Consider the following 14,164-nt stretch of genomic DNA (forward strand, 5'->3'; position numbering starts at 1 on the left):
TATCTTTTAGAATTATATTAAATTCGTTTATTGAAATTGACTTCACGAGCGGCAAGTAAGGTTAACGTCAAAATGAAGCTGCTGCTTGTTTTCCTACCCAGCAGGAAACCACGGACCACCCATTCGATTCGGCCGCGACGCCCGCACCGAACGCGCTCGGTGGCCATCTATTTTTGTGTTGGCGGAGTTTGGAAAATTTCATTTGCGCTCCCGCGGTGCCCACGCTCGCGAAACCAACACCGACCGGCCGCCTACGGCCTGCCAGTTGGTGCCACAAACGAACTCTCACTTTCAATTACCGTTCACAGATCTAATGAAATTGATTATGCCGCACGGGCCTCTGGGTCGCTGGGTTCGATGTCGGGGCTTGGAACGAAAAAAGCGTATTCCTTCTCTGCGTTCAAAAGACTCGCAGCGGAGGCGGCTGTAAACGAGGAAAGTTGGAACTATGAATTTTTAACTCACGTTCCCCATTCGTCTCAATTAAGGGCCACTTCCCTGTTCGGGACGGGGCCACCGGTCGAAGCACCACTCGGGGCGGAATTGAAACCACCGATCGATCGACCCTTTTTCGGTTGTGACCCTTTTGCGGTGATTCCGTTGCTCTTCGGAGCTCCCCCGGCAGCTGGTCAGTTGCGTAAACATGTAAATCACTCCCATCTTGACGCGGACGTTCAAGCCAGCCCGGCTGCCGAAACTGCTGGAGTTTCGGGTCGACCACCGCAAGAAAGCGAACCGGGATAATCAACCGGGTAGTTCCGGCTCTAGATTCTTCTGAAGCGATAAAAAATGAAGCTTTTTCTCAAGTTTTCACCAAAATGAGGTACTTTTCTGCGGCCCAACACATAACACAACAGTAAGCATACACAGGAGGTTGGCCATTGGAAGTTGAAATACTTTTTTTCCTTCTTAGACGAACGAACTGGGCCGTATTTGTGAGTGGAAGCATTTGTTTCCTAAAAAGCCAAATCAAACCATTATTGTATGAAGAGTCTTTTATTTTGGGGCAAGGAAATAATAATCACAAATAAAAGTCTGGCGACGTATAATCTGCTGATCTCGGTTGCCAGTCAAAATCGCCCTTTTTCGATATCAGTCGTCCTGGGAATAATGATTGCAATAAATTGATTGTTAATTGAGCAGCTGTGTGACATGTGGCACCGTTCCGTTGGACCCTTAAGCTTCTATGGCATTTTCACGAACAATTGGCATCAGCTCCTCATTGACGGTTACCATAGCTCCTTGATCGCCTTCCAAAAAAGAGTAAAGAGGCGTCTGTAGGATTGGTCTCCATTTAACGAAAATTGTGCCTTGTCAGACGTGACGACGATTTAGAGCTTATTTTGAATGCATAGCCGGAAAAAAATTATCGCGTACTTTTGGAGTGTCCTGTTCCATGCTTAAAACGGTACTGAAATGACAGTACTGACATTAGTCGATCAGACAACTAATCTCAAAGGTACACGGTTGCCCGATGCTTCCACTTCCGATGACCCACCCTATAAATGGAAGAGTTCAATAGACGTGTTCAACATTTTTGTTTAACTTGCAATATCTTTGATAACATCTTAGCAGTTACCAGTTATCTTCACTCATCAACAAGAGTTCTTAAGAGTAATTTAAGCAATAAAAAACTGGTCAAACGTCAAAGCTTACCCACATGGGATGGTAGGATGACTCGACAAAGTGTAAGACAAAGCAGCACCAGCAGCACCTTGGCGACCAAAATTGATTTAAAACGGTGGGTCGGAGTGATGTAACGCCGTGGCATGCCTTCCTTGCCACCAGTCCGAATAGTAAATCATACAGTTCCATGTTATCTACTGCACTCGGAGCCCACGATGCACTCGCTTGTCGCGCAAAACATGATGCCACTGCTGGATGCACCCAGTTTTACGATGCACAGCACCCCAGCCTCCCAGCGGCCGCCGATAGCCGTTGGCGCCAGCAGCGTTGTGCAGGGCGAACGATAAAAGTGTTGTTTGTTGCCGGTGCCCGACGTGTTGCAACCTTGGTGAGGTCTTGATTTATTTATTTTTCCACATCCTGCGAAGTCGGACGACCGAGCACCGACCGACCGGCCAACCAAAGCCTGGGCGATCCGAAGTTTCCAAAAACATCCTGCCTGCCTCTGCCTGCCCACACGTCCGTCCTCCTGTCGGTGTTACTTTGCTCGCCAGCGAAAACAGGATGCCGTTCAGCGGCGGCAACTCTCAACTCTCGAAGCGATCCTCGGGGAGAGCTTCAACCGTTTCGGGGATGGTTGTGGGCCCTGACCGACAGCTGTGGGTGGTCGTTTCGGAGGTTCCATCGAGACACGGGACGCATTCATATCGCAACGGATATCCATCCATGTCCGACACCGCAGTTGAGATGGGTTTTCGAAGAAAAATGATAAAACAAATCGAACACTCGACACCCGGGAGCCGTCCTCGAGGACGACGCCGAGACCATTCGGAGTCCCCATTCGGTGCCGGAGTTCACCAAATAATGCACATGTTATCGTGCACTGGCCAGCCCGAGCAACCCGAGTCCCAGTCCGCACGATGCTTGGAAAACCATACAGCAAATGTGTGTAATTCCATAAATTTGGCATTTATTGTTTTCGGGCTGGCCCGGTCGGTCCCGGGCCACCGATGTGCGCCAGGGAATGTTCGATCACGTAACCGGCGGACGGCAATCTGCTCGATATTGCTCTCGGAATTGGCATCAACAGCAGCAGCCCCACCGTTTGGCTTTTCGGACTACGAGGCTGCGTGATGCGTGGTGTGGCTTGCGGAATCACGGCCACCGCAAGCCAAGAAGCCGTGCATGGTTAACATTCGACCGGACACATTCGAGCGAAGCTTGCCCGGGGGGCCGGCCAACACGTACGTAAAAAGGGGAAAAGGTTTTCTGGTACATACTTAAGATGTTGTTTTAACACTAACGACAAGACTGAAGGTGGTGGACATTGGAATGTTGACTTTTCACGGCCGGCCATTAATTAAAAGCAGACCGTAACAAAAATTAAATCCCTGATGGGTTTAACCATTAAGCCCTGCTACCAATACAGGGGTCAATAAGTTCGAATCTTCTTTTCAAATTGGTTCTACTTCAAACGCTCCCTTGATTAAATAATTAGTACATTAGACGACATTGTAGCGATTCAAGCGGCTGTAACACGCTAATAAACCTACCGACACATAAACGCCCATGATTTTTTAATCTGTCATACGATTTGCACAAATATTAATGCATTTGAAAGAGGAGAACGTACCTCTCAAACTATGTTACTAAGAAGTAGATGGTGCTGGATTTTTGTATCGAAAAAACCTCGCTATTTAAAAGACATTCTGTCCATTGTCACAGATAGACGTTACCAAATCATTTTTCTGGTTCTTTGTACTTCTCATCTTTAAATAGCGCTCCAATTCTATAGCAAACCATCTTTTAGACTTATTGACCCACCTATTAAAAGGTTTGCCTAGCAACCAAACAAAAATTGGCAACTTTAAGACCTCGTAATTAATTTTGGGTAATTGATACACTGCGCGTAAACCCTGCGCGCTTAATAGCGCAATTCATCTTCAAAACACCACAGGGCGCCCCTGAGGCTCTAAAATTAGGCCAAAGCCATACATAAAAACCCTGTTGTTTTTTTATTGGCCCCTCGTTTAAAACCTGCCAACAAATCTCGGAACCTCCAGTAGCTTCCGCTCGATTTGAGGCATCAAACAGTCGATAATTTTATTTCGTTCGCCTTTGGTGGACCCCGTAAAAAAACGGAAAGCACCGAACCGATAGGATCCCACGCCCAGGTTGAATCTGGCACCCGAAATTAGTAGGATGAGACCTCGGCTCGCTCGCTGGACCCATAGCCTTCTCGAGCGGCCATTTGCCTGATGCGTCTTTCTGCGGCACGGCTGGAACCAATTCTGTTTTTTTCTTCTTGGTTCCCGTTCACGACTTCACAGCTTTCAGCGTGATAGGCTTCGTCTGTAGGGCTGATGGAATCATTCGAAACACGACGGTCCTTGGACCGCCGCCCGGTGACGCTCGTCTCGATAAATTGGCAAAGGACTCGCGGAGAAGAAGCAGAAAACGTCCAAAAAACTTCCGAATTCCGCATGACGCACCGCGCATAGCCGACGTCGAGTCGGTTGTGTCCGATTTTTCCGGACGTTGCGTTCGACACTCGAGAGAGAGGACGCGGCATAAAACACCGCTTTTGTGTGTGTGTGTGTGTGTGGATTCATAAAACAACGGGCCACAAGGAGAGTGCGAGCAGGAAGAGAAAGGCGTAGCAGCGGCGGCTCACTAACCAAGCACGCCGCACACCATTCGAAAACGCTGCCTTGGCTGGCTGGCGCAGTGCCTCGCGGACGTTGCTCGGAGCAGAACAGCGCAAAAGTGTTGTCATCGCGGAAAGGGATCATTTTTTTTGCTCGTCATCCCTTTTTTGCTCGTCCTGCCACGTGTCCGAACGGTGTTTCGTTGCCCGCCCTTTGCGTCTGCTACCTGCCAGACTTCAGGTCCCGGTACCGGTCCGTGAGCAACGTTTAATTAAGAATCAACGCTTCTGGCCATTTAGCTCGTGATACAAACGAGCTGCGGCTCGATTCGAATTCCTTTTCATCCTTGCCCCGCAAGAGAGTGTCCTCGCAAGCGCGCGGGTGTGCTCGTGTGTGTGTGTTTGTGTGTGCACGATGTAATCCACCGGAAAGCTGGAGAGTACACACGGAAAGCCTTCGCGTGGTTGTGGTGCGCAGGTGACCCACTGTGTGCCTCTGAGCTCGAGTGGTTCCGTCTGATAAACGGTTCCTAGCACCGATCGCACCCGGCGTGCCGGCCGGTTCTGGTGCTGATGGAAGTCGTTAACTTGCGCCCGTCGTACGCTTGTGGCTTTCGTCGCCGAGAAGCTACCTGATACGGGGGAGACTTTGAATTAAATATTTGTCCACCCAAATGTGCCACCCTAATGAGGCTGCCGAAGCTTCGGAGCGTGCGAGACACTTTAACCGCGCGTGTGATACGGATCATTTGAAGAGAACTTAATGTTAATGCTTTAAACTACTGATCTGAGCCAAGGATGTTTAAACTGGAATTATGTTCGAATATCACCTCAACACTTTCACTTCATTGTGCGAGACATTTTACCATTTTACATTTTGGCAAAAGCGTGCAATGTAATGTTCCATCGTCTTGCCATGAAACTTGAAACCGTATAGCATCAAGGACCTCGGCTAAGAACCAATCCTAAATGAAAAAAGACAAACTTTAAAATATCTAACAAGTCTCACAATATTCAACATCCTAGAAATGACTAACAAATGATCGTTAATTAAATAAAGCCGTGGTATCTCTCGCATCAATGAACTAATTCCACGGTGGAAAAAGGTCAGAACTATGCCATCGGCCCAACTCTGAAGTACACGAGCAATTTTGATACCATTTTAATCATTTACTTCGTATAAACTGGAGGATCCATATCTGCTTCAACTTCAATGCTTAAATTTTGTTGATTGAGTCTCTAAACGTTATCGCAACGGCACCTGATGCTGCCAGGACTTCGGCTACCGATAATATCTATTCTTTGATAGTTCACGAGCACACACTTTGCGAGTGCTCGAAAAACAGCTTGAACGGTACAACTTTATGCAGTGACATTTACGCCTGTGAACCGGTTAAGGCGACGATGAATAACGTTCGATTGAATTTCCATTTGCTGATCAATGACCTTTTCTAGGATGTATTGAACTATAACAAACAATTTAAAGCCAATAACTTCACTGGGTAAAACAATCAAATATACGTTAGTGAGATGAGATTGAAATACCCCAACAATCCGATTGTTAGCGTAGAGAACGTTACTTTACATCGATCGTCCATCTCTGGCCTGTCTGAGATGGAGTCGATAAGTTATGGGTCGAGGTTTGGAGACAACTCCTAATCCAAATTAGGTGTCAGGAGGACGGAGCAAAGCTGCCGTCGGTTGCGGTAGGACTGCGACTGCGAGGAAAACCCTCCACAATCCCCGGGAACTCATGGGAACTCACGTGCGCACACATTGAGTGCCGAATGGAGACGCCTGGTTGGTCTCGGTTCGTGATCGTCACAAACTGTCGCCATCTCGCCATTGACTCCAACTAACCATCCGCCACTGTCAGCTGTGTTCCGGGTGGTCCGGTCTGGTCCCACAAATTCCGGACTCCCTCCCCACCCCGCCTACTTCCCCCTCGCCAAGCCATCCTCCGGGTTGTAGTTTATTTTCGTTCCACGCCAAACCGGGTGCACACATTTCCATATTCATGACGGATTTTCCGAACCACGGCCCGGCGCCGCTGCTCATTTGAATGCGGGCTGGGCCAATATCGTCCGCGGTGTGAGGCCCCCCCTCCGTGTTTCTCGCACTCCGCCCTTCACTACGCCATCGCACAACCCATTCAATCATCTAGCAGGCCGAAGAAAAATCCAAATCCCGGCCCGAAAAAGGGAGCCTGCCAAGTGTTCAGGAGTGACACCGCCCTTCCCCCCTCACACACACATACACACCCCCGCACATGTTGTGTGTCACCGACATTCCCGACTAGCGAAGTGGCGGGGTGGCGGTGACCAAAACCGTTTGTTTGCTCAATTTTCTCGTCCTTTCTCTCGTCCGTCTCGTTCTTCCTCGTCGCATCGCGTGTGTGGGACCGTTCCGGGTGGGACAGAGCACGACCATGCCCGTCCTGTCGCTACACAACACCCACTCGATACCGTCGGGCTCGGCCAGCTACACCCTCGGGTTGAGTGTGGCCCCGGTCGCCTCGTCCTACACCTTCCCGACGCACTCGGCGACGACCGGCGGGCTGGCGAGCGTGCTCGGCCCGTCCGGCGGCGTCAGCGGAGGCATGTCGGGCCTGACCGGGCTCGGCACCGGCCTGAACCTCACCTCGACCAACCCGCTCACCAGCACGCTCGGCACAAACCTGGCCAACTACAACACGAGCGCGTCCTACTCGACCTACACCAACCCGCTGCTCGGTGGCGTCAGTTCCAAGCTCAACATGAAGCCGCTCGACGAGCTGGATCTGCTGGCGCGGTACGGCCAGCGCGGCGGTACCCCCTGCTCGCCCATCCCGCCCACCAACTGGGGCCTAGATAGCTATAGCGGCATCGACGGGGTCAACCCGGCCTTCATGCACACCCAGAACCGGTCGCTCATCGGCATGGAGCTAGACGGTACGGCCGGCTCCAGCCTGGATCCCCGGCACTCAGCCCACTAACCACAATCCTCTCTCTCGCACCGGCAGCGCGGTCCCATGGGTTAACCCTGAACGGTACCGGCGAGCCGCAGGTCGACATGCTGGACATCCCGGGCAAGGGCAGATGCTGCGTGTTCATTGCACGGTTCTCGTACGATCCGCCAGAGTAAGTACCGAGTGCCAGCGAGGCCACGGAGTGAGCCTAATGGCCGGTCTCCTTCTTGCAGCGTGGAAGGGTCGGAAGGTGAGTTGGCGCTGTGCGCCGGCGATTACCTGCTGGTCTGGGGCAACGGCGAACCCCAGGGCGGGTACTTCGATGCGGAACTGCTGGACGGCAGACGGGGCCTGGTGCCCGCATCCTTCGTGCAGCGACTCGTAGGTAAGTGTACTCTCGGCTCGGACCAGGACCCCAGGGTGTTCCATCTTGGTCGTAACGGCGTTCTCTCTTCATCTCTTGCTGTCTCGGACATCTACAGGGGATGACCTGTTGGAGTTCCACCAGGCGGTAGTGTCGACGCTGCGCGATGCCGACGACGCCCCGATCCCGCTCGATCCGGCACCGCGGCCGTCGAGCAACCCGCTCATACCGCACACATCCGAGGACCTGGCACGGATCAGCGAAACCCACACCGACCTCGGTCAGGACCTGGACGATGAGGCCGACACAGGTGAGCCCGCTCTGCCCGTTGCGATGTCTTCCACCCTCTAAGCTCCCTCCTTCCCACTGGATTCTTCTCTGTTCCCCTCTCTCTCTGTCTCTCTCTATCTGAGTCTGCCGTTCACCTTTCTGCCTACTTCATGTGTAGTTCACCAAACCGTAGTTCCTTGAATGCAGACATAGCTCCCCTGTCCCCCCTCTAGTTGTGCTCTGTGTTCTAGCTCTCTACGAGGTTTGTTCAAAAAGTATCGCGACTTTTCAATTTCCGCGGGCTACGTATATCCGATTTCCGATGTTTTTGTGGCGTTGGATTGCTACACATGTCAGTGATTTTTTGGTGAAAAGTTGAAAATTTTTGAAAAATCAGTCAATTTTTGACAATTTTTTTAGTGTGCACGTGTCTTGGCCCATCGTCGATTTTTGTCTCTTCCAAAAAATGGATGGCAAAGAATCTTTATCAAATTTTGTATGAAAAACGAAATAAAGTACTCGGACGCAATCGAAATGTTGATTGTGGCTTATGGTGAAGCTTTTAAGACCAAAAGCATTGCTTATCGGTGTTTCAAATTTTTCTCAGTAGGCCGAGAAGATGTGAACGTCGAAAAGCCTACTTTGATCGATTGCGAACAGTTTTGCTTGCAGTTTTCTTCGATTGCAGGGTCGTGTTTCATCACGAGTTGATGCCAAAGGGTAGAACGGTCAATAAGGAATATTACCTAAAAATTATGTGCAATTTGCGCGAAGCAATCCACCACAAACGTCTGGATTTGTGGAAAAACAAAAATTGGCTTTTGCGACACTGCTAACACATCGTTGTTTCTGCGCGAATTTTTGGCCAAAACAACTCTCTAGTGATGCCAAAGCCACTTTATTCCCCAGATCTGGCCCCCTGTGACTTTTTCTGTTTTTTACTGTTTCCAAAACTTAAATTACCGCTTCGTGGTCAATTAGAGTTTTGGCGTACACAAAAATCGACGATGAGTCAAAACACGCCCAAGCAAAACAGCTGTCCAAAATTTACTGATTACTCAAAATGGCCGAAATTTCTACCATAAGTCACTGACAAGTGTAGCAACCTAACGCCACAAAAACTTTGAAAATCGGATATACGTAGTCCGCGGTAATGGAAAAGTCGCGATACTTTTTGAACAAACCTCGTATGTGTGAGTGTGATGAAAATTGTAGCAAAAGCGCGCGACCCTCGCCGTGGGCCGTGTCTTCAAAGTCATACACAAAACCTCCGGCTCCAGGAATAAACAGATCCCTCGTAGTCCACACACACACACACCCTTTGTCCACCGTGGTGGCCGTCACTTGAAAGGGTGATGCCCGGCAGTGGCATCCTATTTACGCCCACAGAGACCAAGTAAAACCACCCCAAACCTTAGACTCACTCAGAGACCCAAAAGTCCAGGACTCTCTCCGCTGCGAAGCGGACCAAACAAATGCGCGCACACACACACAATGAAGGTCCCTAATCCCGGGAAAGGCCCCGAGATATCCGCTCCGAGCCAGTAGAAAGGCAGAGCGAAACATGTCGTCGACATTATGCGCAAGAATTTCAAGGATCCCGTGGCAAAAGGCATTCCGCCCCGGCAGCGTTCGACCTCGTGACTGGAGTGGCATTCCTTCCCTGGCACTTCGTGGCATTTTTTTGGCCATGGCCAAATTTTGGCAACGCTACGCGCTGAAGACGCCCATTGTCAGAATTGTGAGACGCCTTCCCGAGACCCGGTCCCCCCGGTCCCTGGGGGGACTGCGTTTGACATGCTGCGGTTTGGGGATACGTGGGCAAATATGCAGTGTCGATAGAACAAATTGTCAGACCGGAAGATGGGAACTTCACTTAAAACATTCTTCGGGACTGCTGGGGAGGGTTTCGGTTGAGTTCCCGGCCGTTGCTGTATGTCTTTTTATTGCACGACACAACAACAAGAACTTCGACAACGCCAAGAGTCCCGTGTTTGCGGGGGAAGGTTTATCCAGATTCACACGACGGTCGAATCCAGCTTTCCCCAGCTTCGATTGCGTTGTGTTTGACATTGAGGCGGCCCCGGGAGCCCGATAAAACCTCGATCCAAGTCGTTGGCGAAGTAATGGTCTTCGGAGCGTTGGGACGAGTTGCTTCGGGTTCGGGTGTGACCCTGAACCTGCCCACAGGAGCTTGTTACGCGTCGGTGCCGGAAGCGTTATGCAATAAATCAATATCCAGGTCAGTAAGTTATGCGGATACCCCACCCCGTAGCCAGCGCCCGGGATGGTGCCGCTCCGGGAGTCTATTTTATCGACACGCTTTTCCCTGGCCTCGTACGGCGGGCAGAATGGTGGACGAAAAAGGAGGTGCTCTGGTCTCGGGTTCGGGTGCCACTAAAGTAAATAGCTTCCGAGATTATGATGCTTGACATAAAACGATTTCAGCAGCCACGAGATAAATACGCCAACGACGGCGCGCATTAGCCGACGGCCTGCGATATGTTGCCGCGAATATTAACTATTAGTTTTAATGAAAAGTCCTCTCGAGCGCCGGAAGCACTGTGGAAATGCGATCACGCCTTTCGCTCGACGGCCATAGTGCGGTGTGGTGGCACCTTCATCAACCCGGGACCGGGAATGGCTTCATTTAAGGAACCAATTTTCGTAGCGTAGCTCCATAAGTTCACGCTATAGACGACTCGAACACGCTCCGACACCTGATAAGAACAGTTGGCAAACTTGTCGCTTGGTGACTTGGCGGTAGACTCACACACGACCCCGCGTTGGGTCGTAACATGGGTTCTCCATTTGGAAGGTCACTTCCGCGGAGTTCCTGGCAAGTTCGTCAGCGGCGTCATTAAGTTCGTGTTTTCCCCCCGGGTAAGCGGAGCGGTAGCGCAATGCAGTGCGCCTATCGCGCCTCCGAAGTTCGCTCGCATGTTAGGACCTCATTTGGGACCTCGGCACTACGGCATGCAACGCCGTGCAACCCCGTGCACCGATCTCGCCCTGTTACAATTACAACTCAACTGTTGCCTCGCACCACAACGCCTGAACGCCCTTTTTAAAACCCGTTTGATCCTAAAACAAGTCATTATGTCACCCCATAAGTGTGCCATTGATACATTTACGTGGTTTGTTCAAAAAGTATTCGGAATTTTGTGTTTTTTTTAAATATGGGTTTATTCATAAATATTTATTTTGTCCCCTTTAAAGCAATCCCCATCAGAATGGGGACATCTTATTATACACTCAAGCCAATATTTTTTTACAAACCTCCTAAGCACTCCAATAAGTTTTTTTTTGTGATTTTGTTCAGATCCTTCTTCGATACCGTCTTTATAAGAGTCTTGTAAGAGCTCATGATGCACCACGCCTCTGTATCGAAGAAAACTGTAAGCAAAAGTTTCACATTCTAGGCAATGTTAATGCGATGCTGTTTTTGGTCGAATTTTGCCGAAAGTCGAAGAAGAACCAAAACACGTACCAGCAAAGCAGCTGTCAAAAACTAACTGAACATTCAAAATGGCCGAACTTGTCGGCGCAAGTCATGAGTAGCATCACAACATCACGAAAGCAACGAAAATTGAATATACGTTATCTGCGAAAATTTAAAATTACCGATACTTTTCGAACAAACCACGTATTAACGGCACTCTGTGTGTTCCATCGCTGGAACTTTGCAACAAGCGTAGTGGCGCCGGGTTTTGCTACCCGAGCTGCCATGGGACGTTGTAACAAGTTGTAACAAGTTGTGGCAACAAAAGCCCACGAAGCGCCAACAACAGGAACAGGAACTTTGGTTCCACGGCGTCGGCAGGACTGTAAAGACGCACGCGTTTCTTGTTGGCCTTTCCATCCTTGAACTGTTGCCAAGGCGAACCACCGGTTACAACGGTGAATCTTTCTTGGAGTTACCTTTTTTCCCACGAGCCACTACCCAGAGGACGATGTAACTATTCTCCCGTGTGGTGTCGATGCATCTTTACATTGTTGCAGCAACCGGTTAAAACAAAGTAGCGAATGGAGAAAGCTAGAAAAAATGGCGTAAAATCCCTAGAAGAATGTTCGAGGCGTGGAACGCCTTTGGTAGCCAGAAAAGGGGCGCTGCGAATAGTCACCCGGCGAAACGGGGTCTTAGTTGAAGGTTTTGTGGCACTTGTGAGCCGCACCGAGAGCCGAGTAGACCGATCGTTCGAAGAATAATCAACCCCGCGGTGCATTAAATCCAACCACCAAAAGTCCGCACCGAAACGAAGCAACACCCGACAGCAGGATGCAGCCGTGGTCGTTATCTGGCCGTCGGGGCTGCCTCCCGCGGGATTAAAAGTTCCATGTCGAGCACGGAGCTCCACGGTCCGCTACCCCGATGGCGTCACGCTGATAAAAACCTATACCACTCAGCCCCGTCACCACTTCACCACACGCCGCCCGAGTGCGAGCCCGTCACGAAGTGTTCTTATTAATTTAAATCCCACGTGACACGACCGCTCTCCAATTCACCAGCTCTTCTGCACACGGGCGTGTGTGAGTGTGTGTGTGTGTGCGGGACACGGCTTACGGCAATAAACATTCGGTTTCAACTGGTCCCGGGCAGCCCCACGGCTGTCAGGCTGTTGCACCCCCTCCGCCACGACGGGGGTTCCTCCGCTGCCAAGTAGTTGCAAATGAACGCCAGACAAAGCCCCATTCTGGGTATGCGAAGCGCCCTGCCCTGGGACTGTTTTGTGGAGGATGCGTTTTTCGTCCTTTCTGTGTTTGGAGCACCATTTGCCGCACTTCGCGATGCGCGCTCAGATGGATGATGGTGTGCAATTGTGTTGAAAGGAGCGCGCGCGCGCGCTCTGTCAGCGCACGAAACCCCTTCACTGGCCATCCCCGGAGGCAGGCAGGCAGGCTGTTGACACGATGCTGAGAGGGCTGGGACCCACCACGACTCGTGCTGCTTACCTTTCGGTTTCGCTTTGACATTCATGGCCCATCCCCAGGCACCGGGCACCATTCATCCTGGGTGACCTTCAGCATCCCGTAGTTGGACAAATGGTTACACCTCGCGCGGTAACAATGCCGGGCGGGACTTGAGGCACGTGAGGCCCGCCATCCTGCCTTCCGGTCAAACGGATCGGCGCCCCAAATCCGCAAGCCTTCCGGCTTTACACGAGTACTCCGAGACGACGAACATCGGACTCCGGCAGCGCGTCTGTCCGGCAGTTTCAAAGGATCCATACTCTCAGCTTCCCAGAGGGTGAAGCCTCGGTGACGGCGACGGAGGCCTGTCTAGGACCAAAGGATGAGGAGCACCAAAGGGACACCGAAAGGATGAGACGGTGTCGAAGGCGACATATAAATAATTGGAATTTATACACTCACACCCCACAATGCCTTCAGAGACCGGTACGGCCCAATGGTTTTACTTCCTGAGCACACACACACACACGTGTGTGTCCTGTTTTCTGTTTTTTTTGCAACATAACCCACCCACCCGGTTGCGTCAACTTCTAAGCTTCAGTCTTCTTCTGTCATTAACGTTGCCTTGTTCGGCGGGCCGAGCTGTCAGGACGCGATTCCTGTCAGTTCCGCTCGGCGCGCCGCTTGGTAGAAAGCTTTGCGAAGTCATGCCATGGTAGAAACACTCCATGCAGGGCATTCGACTACACTCACCCTCAATGCTGGTGCTGCTGTCCTTCCGCTGCTCGTTATCGTAGGACAATGTACGGGTAACACACGCCCATTTGCTCGGTGGCTCCGTGTGAGCGTAAGGATTCAAAGTGAAAAATCCAATCTAGTGGCACGGCACGTTAGTGGAACACGGTCTCGCGTGACAGGCCTGCAAAACCGTTCAGCCGAACGCCCGGCTCGGGGCAGGCTTGGGGGCGCGGATTTTTTCAATCCAACATCCGCGCATGCAACGCGCCGTCTGAAGGGGCCCTCAAATCTCGCCCACAAATCAAGAGACAATCGAGTGTCGCATTCAAATTCATTGGCCCCACCGCTGCCCTTGGTTTGCGAAATATGGGCCCGTTGGAAGGGGCCACCATTTCTTCTGGCCGCCCCGGCGATCGGCGAGCGCCATTAAGCGACTCAAGAGCGGAAATGTGTTTCCATTTTTCTTTCACCGTCGAAGTCGAAGCAATCATGATGTCGCGATGGCCCCGGTACGCCCGTTTCGCGGTAAATGGCAACGACGGTGGGCACTTACGGGAAGCCGATATTGATTTCACCCGATCGGCACGATTTCGCCGGAGCGATTTCGATTCGGTGGCGATCGAACACACAGTATGTTCGATAAATAACGAAATTATATTTT

General features: G+C 51.0%; 1 protein-coding gene across 1 annotated transcript in view; it reads left to right on the plus strand.

The window, feature by feature from the left end:
• The window catches only part of LOC128274093 (uncharacterized), a 59,136-nt gene that overhangs the window by 20,399 nt on the left and 24,573 nt on the right, over window positions 1-14,164 (plus strand). Inside the window, exons 6-9 of the mRNA XM_053012179.1 lie at window positions 6,693-7,203; window positions 7,275-7,392; window positions 7,454-7,605; window positions 7,703-7,894. Coding sequence (XP_052868139.1) covers window positions 6,693-7,203; window positions 7,275-7,392; window positions 7,454-7,605; window positions 7,703-7,894 — 973 coding nt within the window. The remainder of the gene's footprint in view (window positions 1-6,692; window positions 7,204-7,274; window positions 7,393-7,453; window positions 7,606-7,702; window positions 7,895-14,164) is intronic.

This window comes from Anopheles cruzii, chromosome 3 (assembly GCF_943734635.1).
Source record: "Anopheles cruzii chromosome 3, idAnoCruzAS_RS32_06, whole genome shotgun sequence".
NCBI classification, from domain to species: domain Eukaryota; kingdom Metazoa; phylum Arthropoda; class Insecta; order Diptera; family Culicidae; genus Anopheles; species Anopheles cruzii.